At 40.1% G+C, this 15,700-nt stretch overlaps 3 protein-coding genes across 6 annotated transcripts in view; all 3 read left to right on the forward strand.

Annotated features, from left to right (window-relative positions):
• LOC119120331 (hexokinase-1-like) overlaps positions 1 to 15,700 on the forward strand; it is a 30,131-nt gene that overhangs the window by 2,250 nt on the left and 12,181 nt on the right. For 2 of the 4 annotated variants that reach the window (XM_037247124.1, XM_037247127.1), the window contains exon 2: positions 14,819 to 14,906. In XM_037247124.1, coding sequence (XP_037103019.1) covers positions 14,844 to 14,906 — 63 coding nt within the window. In that variant the 5' untranslated portion in view covers positions 14,819 to 14,843. Of the gene's footprint in view, positions 1 to 14,506; positions 14,750 to 14,814; positions 14,907 to 15,700 lie in introns of those variants that run through there. The other 2 variants (XM_037247126.1, XM_037247125.1) reach the window with 2 other exon arrangements.
• vps26a (VPS26, retromer complex component A) lies at positions 1,211 to 5,791 on the forward strand. The gene is made up of 9 exons (XM_037247132.1): positions 1,211 to 1,330; positions 2,561 to 2,710; positions 2,895 to 2,970; positions 3,092 to 3,248; positions 3,390 to 3,554; positions 3,628 to 3,734; positions 3,848 to 3,949; positions 4,107 to 4,216; positions 4,292 to 5,791. Exons 1-9 carry the CDS (start codon positions 1,328 to 1,330, stop codon positions 4,406 to 4,408), a joined length of 987 nt encoding a protein of 328 aa, XP_037103027.1. The 5' UTR covers positions 1,211 to 1,327; the 3' UTR covers positions 4,409 to 5,791.
• supv3l1 (SUV3-like helicase) lies at positions 6,179 to 13,285 on the forward strand. Its single transcript, XM_037247129.1, has 17 exons — positions 6,179 to 6,585; positions 6,807 to 6,884; positions 7,117 to 7,224; positions 7,330 to 7,444; positions 7,643 to 7,811; positions 7,895 to 8,006; positions 8,241 to 8,318; positions 8,671 to 8,762; positions 8,936 to 9,116; positions 9,229 to 9,322; positions 9,406 to 9,525; positions 9,588 to 9,687; positions 9,760 to 9,840; positions 9,929 to 10,105; positions 10,300 to 10,448; positions 10,617 to 11,051; positions 12,947 to 13,285. Exons 1-16 carry the CDS (start codon positions 6,330 to 6,332, stop codon positions 11,029 to 11,031), a joined length of 2,325 nt encoding a protein of 774 aa, XP_037103024.1. The 5' UTR covers positions 6,179 to 6,329; the 3' UTR covers positions 11,032 to 11,051; positions 12,947 to 13,285.

Raw genomic sequence — 15,700 nt, forward strand, 5'->3', positions numbered from 1 at the left:
GCCCGAATGGATTTTTTTTTGTGTTGCCTTGCAAAAAGTCAGGAAATGCAAAGGTTTCCACCAACCGCTAACATTTATCAGCATAAGTAAGGAAAATTCAGAAAAAATAAATACTATCATAATATAGGTTGTTTAATAATAATTAAGTTTCTCATTATTTAATAAAACAAAATATAACAAAAGCTATACTGTACAAAAAAATATTATTTTCCAGTAAGTCAATCATTTAAATAGATAGATGATTATAAAGCTACAAATTAAAAATACATTTGACATTTTTTGGGGGAGAATAGTTTATGCAGTTAATGTAGTTCCTGTCTTTGACTGACCAGTGAACCAACACATAAACGAAAAGGTCAAAAGGCTTTTAACAAAAGGCTGGTTAAAAAAAAAAAGAATTACATAAGTCATTCTTTATCGACTTCTCTTTATGACTGGATATGTGATCAAGCCAAACACACAACACAGTGACGGACGGCTAAAGTAGTTGTGTGATTTAGCAAGCTCAAGTACTTCAATGTAAATGATGCTTGCTTTAGGTGCTTCTTTTCCGTTTAAAATTGATGATTAGCTCCTTAATTTTTAGTTAAGATCCAGGAAGATACCGTTACATCATTGGAAGCAATACATTCACCTGAACCTGCTGGACTCTGTAAGAAAATCTAAAAGCAAAAATTATAGTCAAAATAATGACCTGTCATTTTTTCCTTTTTTTTTTTTTTCAGAAAACATGAAAAATTGAACCAAGTGGCCTATTGATTATATCATATTAATGATAAAAAGAGATGAATTTAATGATCTGCTCCAATTTTAGATGTTTATCAAAGAAATATACAACTTTTGTCCAAATATGACTTAGGCCATAATTTTAGGAAGCTGATATTAACCCATCTGAAAAGTTTTCTACATATATTCTACATGTCACATGGACCACAGCAAGCCACATCTTTCAGATCCTCTACTGGCCATGGGGAGGCCAAAAGTAAGTTCATCTTTTATTTGTGTGGATTAAAAAAAGAACAAAACAAAATAAAAAATAAAAATAACTATGAGAGGGACCATCACATTTATATTGCTTTTTCAAAAATATTTGAAACCAGATATGTAAATGTATCAAGTATACTTTATGTGACAAAAAGATCATTGACTAAGTAGGCTCGTCCAGAATCACGTGACCGTCTCTGCGACCACGCACGCACTCACAGCCGCATGACACGCGTCACGTGACTGCCGGTCTCGAGTGCGCGACGCCCGGTTGACGCGCACGCGCACGGGCTACAACTGAGCGAGGATAGCCTGTTAGCTTCAACTGTACTTGACGGCCGAGATGGTGAGTGCGAAAACAACCACTTGACTTTTGCTTTTTGCACCATATCAACGAGACCAATCCAAAAAATCTTTACCAGGTCGTAATGCAACGTGGCTTGAAAGCGACTGTTTTGCATGTTTTTTTTCCTCCCCGTTTTTAAAGCTGACAGAGAAGCTAGCAGTGTTGGTCGAGTTAGCAAAGTGAGAGGCCGCCTGTGGTGGATACATGTCTTGAAGTCTGCTCGTTAACTAAGTTAGTTGGATTGTGCACGTGTTCGCTGTCACTTGTGATGCTGTCAAGAAGTTGCTTCAAATGTCATGATGATTCACTGAAATATACATGCACTGCAGTGCACGAGATATTAACTAACCCAAAGTGGGCGAATGTGCATCCTAAACCAAACCCTCCTGACTTAAGTCTGTTGAAGTGTTTTTTTTGTTTTTGTTTTCTTCTACACTGCAAAATCTTTGATAGCTGGTCTGATAGCTTTTGGAATAACCACGCCCCCTCCCACTCCACCCTGAGACTTTTGATTGTCGTCTCCTGACATCCTGGTGACACATTGTGACATATTTGTGTTAGTGTGTGTCCAAAAAAAAGTGTTATTCATTGTTATTTAGCCAGGATTTTACAAGTTGTTAGTCACATTTTTTTCCGTGAAATGCTTTGAGTATTTGACATGACTTGCATGTTGACTTGTAAAGTAAGAGATTTAAATTTAAATGTAACTTATTGAAAGTCAGATGCAGCCTTTAGTGGCTTAAAAGTGAAATGAGAGTTAACGTTGACAAAGCTGACGAATTAGGCCAAATATGTATATGTAGTTTCTAGATTCATGTATAAAAAGCCAGTATGGTAAGGTATCGTTATTATTAAATCCTTCGTGGCAATAAAAATATTTTGGAAAACAATATAAATATTCGCTTCAAGACTGCTGGTAGCTGGATTATATTCTAATATTCTATCAGATCATCACAGAGCTTTTCCAAGCCTCTGTCCATATGATGGCTGTCATTAGGAACTTTAAAACAAAACAACAACCTTGCTCTACCGCTTTTCTCAGCATGGCATCGGTGCACTCCGAGCCGACAAACGATGTGCTATAAAGCAGCCACGCGGACGAGCTATCGAAAAGGAAGATGAGTGTTTGTTGCTTGATTGTTAGCTTGTATAGCTCATATGACTGAGTCACTCACTGGTCCTCTGTTTTGTCCTTGTGTCACCATATAACGTTTTGTGCTGTACTTTCAGAGTTTCCTGGGGGGTCTGTTCGGGCCGGTGTGTGAGATTGATATCCTGCTCAACGATGCAGAGAGCCGGAAGACGGCGGAACTCAAGACAGAAGATGGAAAGATGGAGAAACATTATATGTTCTATGACGGAGAATCTGTATCTGGCAAGGTAACCTGATCCGTCATCTGACTTTTTCTTCATTTTTTATTGATCCTTCAAATATTCCTTCCATTATTGTAGTGAATACAAACTCAATTAAATTTAAACTAAAAGAACTGTAAATGTAAATTTTATATTTTTGTGCCAACAAACGTAAGTGAATCATCATTTCAAAAAAATGTTTGTCCTGCAGGTGAATCTAACTGTGAAGCAGGGAGCAAAAAGACTTGAGCACCAGGGCATCCGCATCGAGTTTGTCGGACAGATCGGTGAGCACGTTACGGTATTTTATTTGCTAAACTGAGAATTAGAGATTTGAAATTTTGTCCACTAAAAAACTAAATAGATAGTTTGTAATTAAAGACCATGATGTCCTCCTTTTGATTTCAGAGCTGTTTTCAGACAAAAGCAACACACACGAGTTTGTGGATCTGGTGAAAGAATTGGCATTGCCGGGAGAGCTCACCCAGAACAGAAGCTACGACTTTGAGTTCATGCAGGTGGAGAAGCCCTACGAGTCGTACATCGGCGCCAACGTCAGGCTAAGGTTGTCTCACGGCGCTGTTTTTATTTATTTTTTTTCTAAGCTAGGAAAATGTTTTTTTTTTCTTTCTTCAGCTGTAATGTGAATGATGTGCTCAAACAAGCAGATGGTTAATGAAGCTTCCTCGCCTTGATGTTCATGTAGGTATTTTCTGAGGGTGACAATAGTCCGTCGGCTGTCGGACCTGGTGAAGGAGTACGAACTGATTGTCCACCAGCTAGCCACCTACCCGGATATCAACAACTCTATCAAGATGGAGGTCGGCATAGAAGACTGCCTTCACATTGAGTTTGAATACAATAAATCCAAGTAAGACAAGCGCCACCATAATCGCTGTTTGGTGACTTGGTTGAGCCATGAACAATATCTGTCTTGTTGCTAGGTACCATCTAAAGGATGTCATTGTTGGGAAGATCTACTTCTTACTGGTTAGGATCAAGATCCAACATATGGAGCTGCAGCTCATCAAGAAGGAGGTCACAGGCATAGGTGAGCATTCAAAGTTCGTGTTCATTTTGTTGTGGCACTGGAAAAGTGTGAGAATGACATGACATCCAAGACCTAAAGTTTTCTGTCTTCTGTGCATAATATTACCCTCAAAGGTCCCAGCACAACCACGGAGACAGATACGGTTGCAAAGTATGAGATCATGGATGGAGCCCCTGTTAAAGGAGAATCAATCCCCATCAGACTCTTTCTGGCAGGTAAGTTCAATTCCTCTTAACATTTGAATCAAAACAATCTGTGAACATAATGATGAGCTCAAACTTATGAAGGCATAAGAAAAATGCTAAATGGAAACAGAATGGCATCCATTTTCCAGGTTTATGAGATATGAGCTTTTGCATTACGTTTGACCAGGGTACGACTTAACAGTCACCATGCGGGACGTCAACAAGAAGTTCTCTGTACGCTACTTCCTCAATCTGGTTTTAGTGGACGAAGAAGATAGAAGATACTTCAAGCAGCAGGTAGAAATCATCAGCACAGCTTTTCCATTCCACACAAGTTCTCACTATTGGCAATGTGTTTGTTTGTGCCCGCAGGAGATTGTTTTGTGGAGGAAAGCCCCAGAGAAGATGAGAAAACGAAACTTCCACCAGCGTTACGAGTCCCCGGATTCCCAAACTCAATCTGTTAATGTGGAGCAGCCCGAGATGTGAGGGCTAGAAAGGAAAAGAACTAAAAAAAACACACACAGACGCACACACACACACACACATACTAACAGGACTCTTCACTCGAGAGCAGTCAGCGGTGTGACAGCTGCCCGCTTGAAGTGTATACACGAATGCGCACTTGATGATATCTCCTGTCACCTCAGCTTCAAACGTGAGCTCTCCTTCCACCACACGCTTGTTTGGACACAGGCGCACACAATCTGCTGAATGCCTGACGTCATGATGACAACAAAGACGGCAACTGCTTGTAGCTTCTTTGCTAACAGGGTTTCATTTGCTTGCATCACCTAGTCGGGAACCATCCACTACTATGATATGCTGGTGTTCTTATCTGACGGATACACGTACTTTGTGCTTCCTGACTGCTTTGTGACTTGCCAACCACCGTGACACTACAGCACTCTTGGTGAGCCATCTTATAGGGAGACACCGACACTAGTAAATATCTTGTTCAAAGAAAAGCTGCTCCCCACAAATGTCACCTGTGTTCAGAGCTGAGAAACAAATGCCCATCATTGTTTTTTTAATCCTGTAATTTGTTTCCAGTTTTTGAGTTTTCAGATTGTAGAGCAGCATGATCTTTCTGATAACGGTTCTTTATAGATGAATACATAACATGATGCGGTTTCCACAGTTTGGCTTGATGTCTGGAGTTATGCCAGATTATCCACCATTTATAAAGTCCATTAGTAATTTCAGGGGCATTTTTGGTAGGCATCTGCTCGCATCTAGACATACATGGCAGTTTTAGTTGCATGTTGGCCAAATGTTTTCCGTTAATAACATTCAGTGTAATAATTCTGCTCAAGTCAGCTGTTGCAAGCACTCTATAAATACACCACTATATTTCACTGTGATGCTTTCATTTCAACATTTGAACGGTTGTATGATGTCAGCAAACCCATTTGATGGGGAATTAGCCCATAAGCTCTGTGTTGCACAAAGGTGCTAAAATGTCCACTTTATCTGGTATGAGAAACTCAATTGCCATTTATATACTGTATTACATGTTTTAATTGGAACTATGCGTTTGTCTTCTCATGTGCAATGTCATGACTCCACAAGTTTCATAAAGTTTGAAACACTCATGTCTACTGTTGAGCTTATGTTGCTACACTCAACAGTAAAATGTGAATTTTATTCCTAAATTTGGGAACGATATATCTGCAAGATATTTTTTTCTTGCTGCCATACTCCGTTTGTTATTCCAATCTTGTTGGCTATCCTTTAAATACCTGCAAAGTTAAAGAAAACACTGTCCTCCATATGTGCATGGTATCTTTTCACAACAAACCATATGAACAATGTGTATGTACAGTATAGACATTAAAACCTTAAAAAATAAAAATGAATGAAGCAAATTCATATCGACAATATATGGAGTCATTCTACATAGTTAGTTTCAAAAGATTAACCAAACGCATGGACTAAATGTTTTAGGTAAAGACTGTGTATTTCAAATAAATGTACACAAACATAGAGTCGTAGTAATCATCCAATTGGCTTGGCTGAAGGCCGGCTCATTAAATATGCAAAATCCACGGGAAGTGACTAGATATTCCAATTTAGACATCGCCAATTATTTGTAACCTTGAAAATACACAGCCATTTTACTTTGTCCAAAAATATATTTCTTAAATGTAAGGTCACAAACATAAGTATTTTTCTTCGACAAATATTTGATAAGCTCATTTGTCACTATTTCTAACACAGGCATCTTTATAGACAGCTAAGCGTAAAGTGGTCCTGTCCCACGTTGGCGCATAGCAGGAAGAGAAATGTGTCCTCTGGTCGTGTTAGCGGTCTGTTTTCATAAGACTTAAGACTTATGGCGTCTCGTTAACGTCGTGCATTTTCGCAGTCCCAGTTGGGCAGTGTAAATAAGATAGGCTGGAAATAAACGATGTCGGTGAACCGGTGTTTCTATATGTTTTCTCGGCTTCGTCGCCATGTTCGAACAGCTAGTCGTAGCTGTCATGCGTCTTCTCGCTCTGTTTCGTTGCATAGAGAGCACCCGATGTGTGCCGTGGTTAGCAGCAGAAATTGTTCTTCATCCTCCAAACCTCCGGACACATCTCTTTTTGTTCCTCTCACGCTGAAGACTGACCGGGCTGCTGAAGGGACTGTGGGAGCGGAGCTGACCCAGCCTCTGGATAAAAGTAAATAAACTCAAGATGAACTCAAAAAGATGAACCAATATGTATTAGCTATGTTAAGATTTTTTTTAATGAACCAAATTTTGGAAATAAATGCCTAAATTAATGCAACAAACACCGAATGGCTCTTGATACAAAAAAAAACTTTGGTATGGACTGTACAAGCTGTCAAACACATTGGCTCAATTTTTGAAGTGTATTTGCGTTTTGTGTTCTTTTTTTAGATGAACTTTTGAAAATTGTGAACCGGTTTTACAAGAGGAAAGAGATGCAGAAGCTGGCTGCAGAAAATGGACTGGATGGTGAGAATAAAACCCTTGTATTGAATTTGACGTCATTTTATTAATCTGTCAAATTATCCCTAATTTGCTTTAAAGAGACCCAAAGACTACTCAATAGAATGCTAAGATCAGTCTGTTGTAAAACATTGACTTTTCCCAAGCAGAATGAATCTGCATAATATGTTCATATTAATTTAACTTATTTAACACTTTTATTTACGGTGAAAGTGAAAGACTTTCTGTGTTTATGCAGCACGACTCTTCCACCAGGCCTTTATCAACTTTAGGAAATATATCTTGGAGGTGACATCACTACCTGCCGATCTGCACATTATTCTCAGCGACATTTGTTGCGGAGCAGGTTTGTCCCCCAAAATATCAAATATATATATATCTCTAGAAAATGGATGGAAGGAATGAAAAAATACTACGGTGATTAATTTTTTTGGGTGCTGTTTACCCCAAGGTCACATCGATGACATCTACCCATACTTTATGCGACACGCCAAGCAGATATTTCCCATGCTCGAATGTATGGATGACCTGAGGAAGATCTCCGACCTCAGAGTTCCTGCCAACTGGTAAACATACACCATACACACAGTGAGGGGCAAACCGATTAATGTTGTCATTTTGAAGAAAAGTATGAGCTATAATCATCTAAATGAAAAACAATCTTGAAATATTTCACCCTCATAAAGTTTCACATTTTTATTAAACTTTCAATTGAAGTTTTCGTCAGTTTTAATTGAGTTGCACTGAACACGTGTGTTCTTGAGGTACCCGGAGGCCCGAGCCATCCAGAGGAAGGTAATCTTTCACGCTGGCCCCACCAACAGCGGCAAAACCTACCACGCCATCCAACGCTACTTGGCTGCAAAGTCAGGGGTCTACTGCGGACCCCTCAAACTTCTCGCCCATGAGATCTTCGAGAAGAGCAACGAGGCGGTACGTATAGATTCCTCTGTTTGGTAAATTCATGGATTAAGACTGCGGTGTGGTCTCAATATCATTTGTTTGTCTGTTCTCAGGGTGTGCCTTGTGACTTGGTGACTGGTGAGGAGAGGACATTTGTGGACAGTGAAGGTCGAGTGTCTGCTCATGTGGCCTGCACAATCGAAATGTGCAGCGTCACAACACCATGTGAGTGCGTTGCGTGTGTGCACAGTGCCACATTACCCATGGATTTATTTTTTTTCGCTTGAGAATTACCCATGGATTTATTTTTTTTTGCTTGAGATGACTTTTTTGCTCATTTAAAATGAACAGAATTGCTTTAACACAATAATTTTTTTAATTCCATAAATGAATTACTAACTTCTCCTGATTACATCAAAATGTAAGTTTAATCAAGTCACTGTATTTATTGTTTTATAGATGAAGTGGCTGTGATTGATGAAATTCAAATGATCAGGGATCTTTCGCGTGGCTGGGCCTGGACCAGAGCTCTGCTAGGTTGGTCTCGCCAACACGCACGCATGAAAATACAGCCACGAAAGCACACACACAAGCGCAAAAAACACACATGGAAACCTTAACCGGCCTGTGAATGATTCATTATTTCTGTTAACAAAATGTCAACATTAGTCACACACACATACAAAGCATGCGTGCACAAAAGAAACGTGCACAAAACACACAAAAATATCCCCGAACCATCCTATGCATTATTTCCATCAACATTACTCGGGCACTTCAAATACAAAATGACCACGATAAGGGTTCAGTTGAGTTTTCAAATGCTTGTTGTTCTTAACACTACTCCGTGCCACGTTTATTTAGGGCTATGAGTGATGTGTGCGCACAGGTCTCTGTGCGGAGGAGATTCATGTGTGCGGGGAACCTGCTGCCATTGAATTTGTCCGAGAGCTGATGTACACCACTGGAGAGGAAGTGGAGGTGAGTCGTATTTACTGTATCCATTCACCGGACATCTTCAAAATCTAACAAGAGCCAATAAAAAAGCTGCACGTTATATGCTGAGAGATGTCAAAATAACTTTTCATACATACTGGCTTTGGTTTTGTACAGTCTGCCCACTCAAGTGTCTCTCTCTCTCTCTCTCTCTCCAGGTCCACACCTACGAGCGCTTAACGCCATTCTCCATCCTGAACAGCGCCGTGGAGTCTCTGGACAACCTGAGAGCAGGCGATTGCATCGTGTGCTTCAGTAAAAACGACATCTACTCCATAAGCAGGCAGATTGAAGCCAGAGGGCAGGAATGTGCTGTCATTTATGGAAGTTTACCTCCAGGTGAGTACACCTGTCTGAGACACTTTGCTTTATCTCAAAGTGCATCGTCAAGACAAAAGAAATCATGTTGAGTTCGAAAACAGTTTCGCTAAGATTAAGCCGCATTTTTCAGGCACCAAACTCTCTCAGGCCAAGAAGTTCAACGACCCCGATGACCCCTGCAAAATCTTGGTAGCAACGGATGCAATCGGAATGGGCCTTAATTTGTGAGCGTGTTCATTCATTCTGTTTGTTCCCGCAAATTACGAAAAGACGACAAGATTTTAGCCCACCGTTTTCTTCCCTCCAGGAGCATCAAACGCATCATCTTCAACAGTCTGGTGAAGCCCAACGTCAACGAAAAAGGGGAGAAGCAAATGGAGACCATCAGCACGTCACAGGCTCTCCAGATTGCCGGGCGAGCTGGAAGGTCAGTCTCGTTTTTTTATGCTGTTGATTTTGTTTGATTTTCCGCATTGTCTTTTCCTCCAGGTACTCCTCCAAGTTCAAAGAGGGGCAGGTTACCACCATGCACAGAGATGATCTTCCAGTCCTGAAGGAGATACTTAGTCACAGAGTGGAGCCCATTGAGGTTGAGAAATAATCTTTATTCTTATTTTTAGTCTCCATACTAAAGTTACAATAAGACTGTGTTTCTTCTCAGACTGCAGGTCTTCACCCCACCGCAGAGCAGATTGAGATGTTTGCTTATCATCTACCTGATGCTACTCTCTCTAACCTTGTTGTAAGTAACTACTAAAGCATGAGCTGAAATTGACTTTTAGTTTTTTTGAGATCAGATTTTTTTATTTTCCTCTTTCTCTTTTAAACAGGACATTTTTGTGAGCCTCTCCCAAGTGGACGGTCTGTATTTTGTCTGCAACATTGACGACTTTAAGTTCCTGGCAGACATGATTCAGCACATCCCCCTCAACTTGAGGTCTCGCTATGTTTTCTGCACGGCTCCCATCAACAAGAAGCAGCCTTTTGTGTGCACGTCTTTCTTAAAGGTAAGCACGGGCAATGGACTTCTGCTTTATGGGGATTTGCCAAAGTATTTTTCTGGTTTGAAGGGGAATATGGCAACACTGAGTTGTCTATCAAAACATAAGCACACAGATCCCTTTCAATCCCCCAAAGTGTTATTGTCAAGTGAAAATCTTTACTGTCACGCCTCTGATTCTCCTTCCTGTTTCTCTCTCAGTTCGCCCGGCAGTTCAGCCGAGACGAACCCTTGACCTTCGATTGGGTTTGTCGCCATATCAACTGGCCTCTGGCTCCACCCAAAAACATAAAAGACCTGGTTCACCTGGAAGCTGTTCACGACGTGTTGGATCTTTACCTCTGGTTAAGGTAATTTAGTGGATGATGGAGGTCATGTTGGGAAGCTCTCAGCATCATTGACCATGTATTATTTGTCAAGGATTTTAGACTATAGATTAAATCGCACCATGTTATTATTTCATGAACGTTTTGATATTTCCTTCATCACGCTAATCCTCTATGTTGCTTCTCGTCTAGTTACCGTTTCATGGAAATGTTTCCTGATACTGCCTTGGTGCGAGAAATTCAACAGGAATTGGACACCACCATCCAAGAGGGTGTCCGGAACATCACCCGTCTCATCCGAGCCACAAATCCGGCCATCACTGGCCCGCTCCAGATGCAGAAAAATAGTGACCAAACCGGCGCCACCGGTAGCCCTTCATCAGGAGTTCGAAGAAGTCCGAGCACTTTGAGACGCTCGGGACAGGCCGTGGACAGCTCACTGACAAACCGCCTGGTGCGAGATGGACTCTTGACGTCCGAGATGTTGCAACAGTTGCAGAGGGAGTGGTCGAAAGGACAAAAAAAGGAGTCTACCAATCAGAGTGAATTGGATCTTAAAATTAACAAAAATGGCAACAAAGACAGTAAGAGGAAAAAGAGAAAATGAACCATCATCTAGGACAGCAGGTGGGCTGGACTGAAGTTTTTTTTTTTTTTAATGTTCCCCTACCCAATAGAAAATAGATGTGTAAGCCTTTATTAGATAAGAAACCTGCGGACGTCACACTTCTAACAATGTATTTATAAAAGTATATTTTCACCCCTCAACCAGTGAATGGAGAGCAGTAAAATTATGCAATTATGAAATACAATATTTAGAATAGTTCCTTAATAAAAAATCATGTTTGTATGAAAACAGGTATAGATAGAGTTTTTTTTTTGCTCATGTTATTATACCATAAGAATCTAATATCCGCCCGTGCCTGCATACAAGGTATGTTTTTCGGGTTTGGTCACATGATGTAAACAATGCGAGACTTGAGGGCAGTTGCGACGTTACGTCCAGTTGCCAGCAGAGGGCGGCATTGGCCAAAATGTCAAAAAGTGGTTCATTCATGACCAGCAATTTGTTATGACAAGCTTACTGTCGGGGAAAAGGAAAGAAATTGAGGCTTTATCGACTTATGAATTCGAAGTGTCAATCTTTAAACATTTTAAAATGTGTGAAAAGGTATATTTGGAATTTAAACCAAGCCATACTGATGGTATTTCATAGCATTTATGATAATAATTCCCTACATATGCTTATACACAGGATATATCAATAGTATTCCCATGGTTTACTAATATCAAGAGATGCTTCTAAGTTTAAACTGTGACCCAGTGTCATGCAGTTGGCCATGTTGCAACTTGACTTTGGTAAGACTGTGGGCATGTGCTATGATACTGGTCGACCCCAGCAGAATGTACCATTTTTGCAATCGGGATAAAGCTTTTTGTTGCTGTCACGCAGCTTAGCTGTGGGTCAACAATGGCAAACGATCATCAGAAAAGAACTGGATTGTCCATTTGTGCCTACCGAGTGCATTCACAAAAAGTCAGCATTATACATATACTGCTATCTAACCTGAGTCTGAGATTTTAACAGAATACTGAAAAACGCAAATACCTTGACACAACGGAAATAACAGTCATTTGACTCGAAGTCAAGTTTATTTACCACCCCCATACCCAAAAATGTGAAGATGGAATCATTATCATAAAGACTACAATACTTTATTCATCAATATTTTTCCAGTTTTTTCAGACCCTCCAAAAGAGAGCTATTTATAACAAGTCTACACACCCCGTTCAAATACCAGTTTTTGTTAAAGAAAAAATGAGACCAGGATAGTACTTTTGAAATCGTTTAGCTCCATTAGTGTGACCTATAACCTGTATAACTTGCAAAAGGAACTCTGCAAGAGGGTGATAATGTTGTTGGACAAGTGTGCACACCCTCTTTAAAATAAAATAAAATAAATGAATTCAGTGGGATGTGGGTGTGTTGAGAAATCACCAATCACATTCCAACTCCAGTTAAATGGGAGGCAGCCTCTGATGAATGCGAAAAAATTTTCCGATGTTCTAGTAGGCTTTTCCTTATATATTTTTCCTCTCCAATCGAAGCCTGAAGGTTTTGGGTCAGTTCCAGCTAAAGAAAATCAACCCCAAAGCATGATGCTGTTTTCCCCATTTGCATTTGGGACATTTCAAGTATGTTTTCAAGAATTGAAAGGCACTCGACTAGAGATCCACATGAAAAATTGAGAAACAATGCCATTTCCTGGATTTAAACTTAATATAGCCTACTTTCATACCAAAGCTCATCACATCCTGGTGTTAGCCATTCTTTAAATTCATTCCTCACCACATAACCAGATCCGACATGCATAATTTAGTGGTATGCAAAAACACCCTACACATTGTCATGGATGTTGTTTCTTGACAACTACATCATAAAGAGGTAACGTGGAAATGAAAATCAACACGTTAATACTATTCGTCTGTCTATCTGTTCTGTTTCTGTCCTTCTGCTTTAGCTGCCAGACTGGATCCATGCCCGTCTAGTCACGTTTCCTGCTTGCCCGCTGTACTCCTCCAGACAAATCCAGCATAATCTAATGCTTTATGGACTGCATTGGATTAAAATCCACCGACTAGACTGATGAGATCTGATATAAGGGTTCTGTAAAATATGCACTTGCATCATGAAGAGTGAAGACACCAACAAATTTGAGGATTAGAGGAAAGCGGATAGACGCATGGAGAGAGAAAGTGCGTGCTCATGGGGATGAAACAGCAGCTAATCTGTGAAGAATTAAACTGTCCCAGCGCCCAATTTCCCTTTATTAATTTGCATAGTGTTTGTACTGAGGAAAGGTTAACATTACATTTTAAGACGGAAATACTCGTCATCATGACAGTTTGAGAGGATGCAGCAAAAGACTATCCACCCCCCATGGTGGTTGTGTCCTTGAGCAGGAGTGTGTTCGCTGCGTCAGGAATTCCGAGACGAGGCCACCCGAAATTTACATACTCTTTAAAATTCCTCAAGGGGACTTTCAACAGTCAATGATCAATAGTCAAAATGATTTGCATAATACTGCCCCAACTTCATTTTTCTTACGGCCCTGTGGCCTGGCTGGCTCTTTGGAAATGTAAGGACAGACAGCTATATCGAAAAAATGCTTTGGTAACATCAAAGACATGAAAAAACTGAGCATAGACACAATGGTATGTTTGGAAAATATACAGATGCAAACCAGGTCAGGAAAAAAACTCTCAACTCTTAATTACTACTAAAAAGGTGCTTTGGGGGTCAAAAGGTTTCATAAGCCGTTTGCGCAATAGCAGAAAAAGTCATTGCATTTGTCGGCAGTTGTTTATTCTTTCTTTTTTTTTTTGCTTTTAACAGCTCAACTTTCAAGTAGAACTGGAACGCTTGTTTTCCCCTAACCCCACTACCGGCCCCCCTCTTTACCTCCTCCTCCTCCTCATGATCTCATCTCCACTCGTCTCCCGCCACAATCCGTTCTGCTCGCATCCGTGGCAGATTGGTACGCGAAGTTACCGCCATATTGTATGTGTCAAAGTGGAGCTATTTGCGCGCTGCTTGGAGATGCATGAACTGGTTTACACAAAAACCCATATCTCATGGGAATAATGACGTTTGATTACCAATTGAGAAACCGATTGTTTTTTTGCGCAATGTTTTTGTAAAACAAAAAGAAAGAACGATCTTTAGAACCCACATTGGACATTGTAAGCAAAACTTCAACAAGATGGGAGAACAATTAAAACTTTAAAATGCCCAAATGTGTTCTAAAACGTGTTTTTGTTTTGTTTTCATTAAATAGTGAAATATGACTTAACTTTTTATTTAGTTAATGTTCCTATCTTTTTCTCATATACTGTATATTAGAAAGAGACTGAGAAACAGTGAGAGTTGCCACATTCAATATGGCGCAAGCACTGCAACGGTTTAATTTACATATGGATATAAATATAGATATATATGCACAAGTCTTATCCAATCAGATGTCAATTAGTGGGCGTGTCTTTCTTGCGGTGTCACGCCTTCTGCCTCCAAAGTTGCTGGCTCACCACTCGCACTCATTGCTGCTCCTTTGCTTTCGCTCACTTGCCGGCCGGCTGAGCAAAAAGTGCCACCCATGAGCCAGCTGACTACTTTTAAACCTGCCTCGACTTGATTGTGGCTATTTATTCCTCTCTATTTTCTATTAACAGGCCCCTAGTGTTGCATGAAGTAGACGTTCAGGTTGGGTTTCTTTCCCCCCCCCCCACTTTGATTCCCTCCATCTGTGTGTGTGCGAGTGTGTGTGAGAGAAGAGAAGAGAAGAGAAGAGAAGAGAAGCGAAGAGAAGAGAAGAGAAGAGAAGAGAAGAGAAGAGAAGAGAAGAGAAGAGGAGAAGCAGGATGATCGCAGCGCAGCTACTAGCCTACTACTTTACTGAACTCAAGGATGACTACGTCAAAAAGGTGGGCGCTCCATTTCGTTTGACTACATGGTATGTAGGTGTCGATTTCAGTTGTTGTTTCTCCGGCTCGGTTACCTGGCAGACAAGTCTTGAGCTCGAAGTCTGACACTGCTGGTTCCTTAAATGTTGTGTATTGTAAAAGTGTACTGAAGAGGAAATGAAAGATGAAAGCACACATGAACAAAAAGATATTGCATTTAGGCATTTATTCAATAGCTTTTATAATACCTGATTATTTACCTTGGTTTTAAAAAGTTTTCAATCATGTAATGGGCAATGTACTGAGCTCATATTTTTTTTAGGGTACCTATAAGATGGGCACAATATGCAAAATTGCTGTGCGACTTTAGTCCATCTTTTACATCCTTTTGGAAGTTTTTGGCAGAAAATTGTGAAAAATGAACGACAGTTTCCAAGCCTTTCTTTGAATGAACTTGGAGCTTTGCAATGTTTTTTTTTTTTTTACACTGATGTCTCGTTCAATTTGTCCATTAGAGAAGTTAAACATGGCACAAAGTGCATCTGCCATTTTTTTAATTACGGGTCCAACCCTTTAAATTAAATCAATGCCAACACTGGTGTCCAATTCAATTTTGCATGTTGAATCTGGCAAAAACCGCCTGCTAAACAATGGCTATTCATTTAACTTGTATATAAGAAGCAGAGTGACTGGGAAAAGATACAACAATCTACTATTTCTTCAAATGCAGACAGAACTGATAAACTCAATCAAATAGCAATTAGAGAACCAAAATGATAAACAAATGCATTATTTTGAGACATTTTAAAATAAAC

The sequence above is a fragment of the Syngnathus acus genome, chromosome 3 (genome assembly GCF_901709675.1).
Source record: "Syngnathus acus chromosome 3, fSynAcu1.2, whole genome shotgun sequence".
Classification (NCBI taxonomy): domain Eukaryota; kingdom Metazoa; phylum Chordata; class Actinopteri; order Syngnathiformes; family Syngnathidae; genus Syngnathus; species Syngnathus acus.

Excerpts from the sequence above, each read along its gene's own strand:
- vps26a (XM_037247132.1), top strand. Across the intron at positions 2,711-2,894 it reads GAGAATCTGTATCTGGCAAG|GTGAATCTAACTGTGAAGCA; the intron begins GTAACCTGATCC and ends TTTGTCCTGCAG. Across the intron at positions 4,217-4,291 it reads GAAGATACTTCAAGCAGCAG|GAGATTGTTTTGTGGAGGAA; the intron begins GTAGAAATCATC and ends TTGTGCCCGCAG.
- supv3l1 (XM_037247129.1), top strand. The coding sequence starts at position 6,330 with ATGTCGGTGAACCGGTGTTTCTATATGTTTTCTCGGCTTCGTCGCCAT. Across the intron at positions 9,526-9,587 it reads ATTGCCGGGCGAGCTGGAAG|GTACTCCTCCAAGTTCAAAG; the intron begins GTCAGTCTCGTT and ends CTTTTCCTCCAG. Across the intron at positions 9,841-9,928 it reads CTACTCTCTCTAACCTTGTT|GACATTTTTGTGAGCCTCTC; the intron begins GTAAGTAACTAC and ends TCTTTTAAACAG.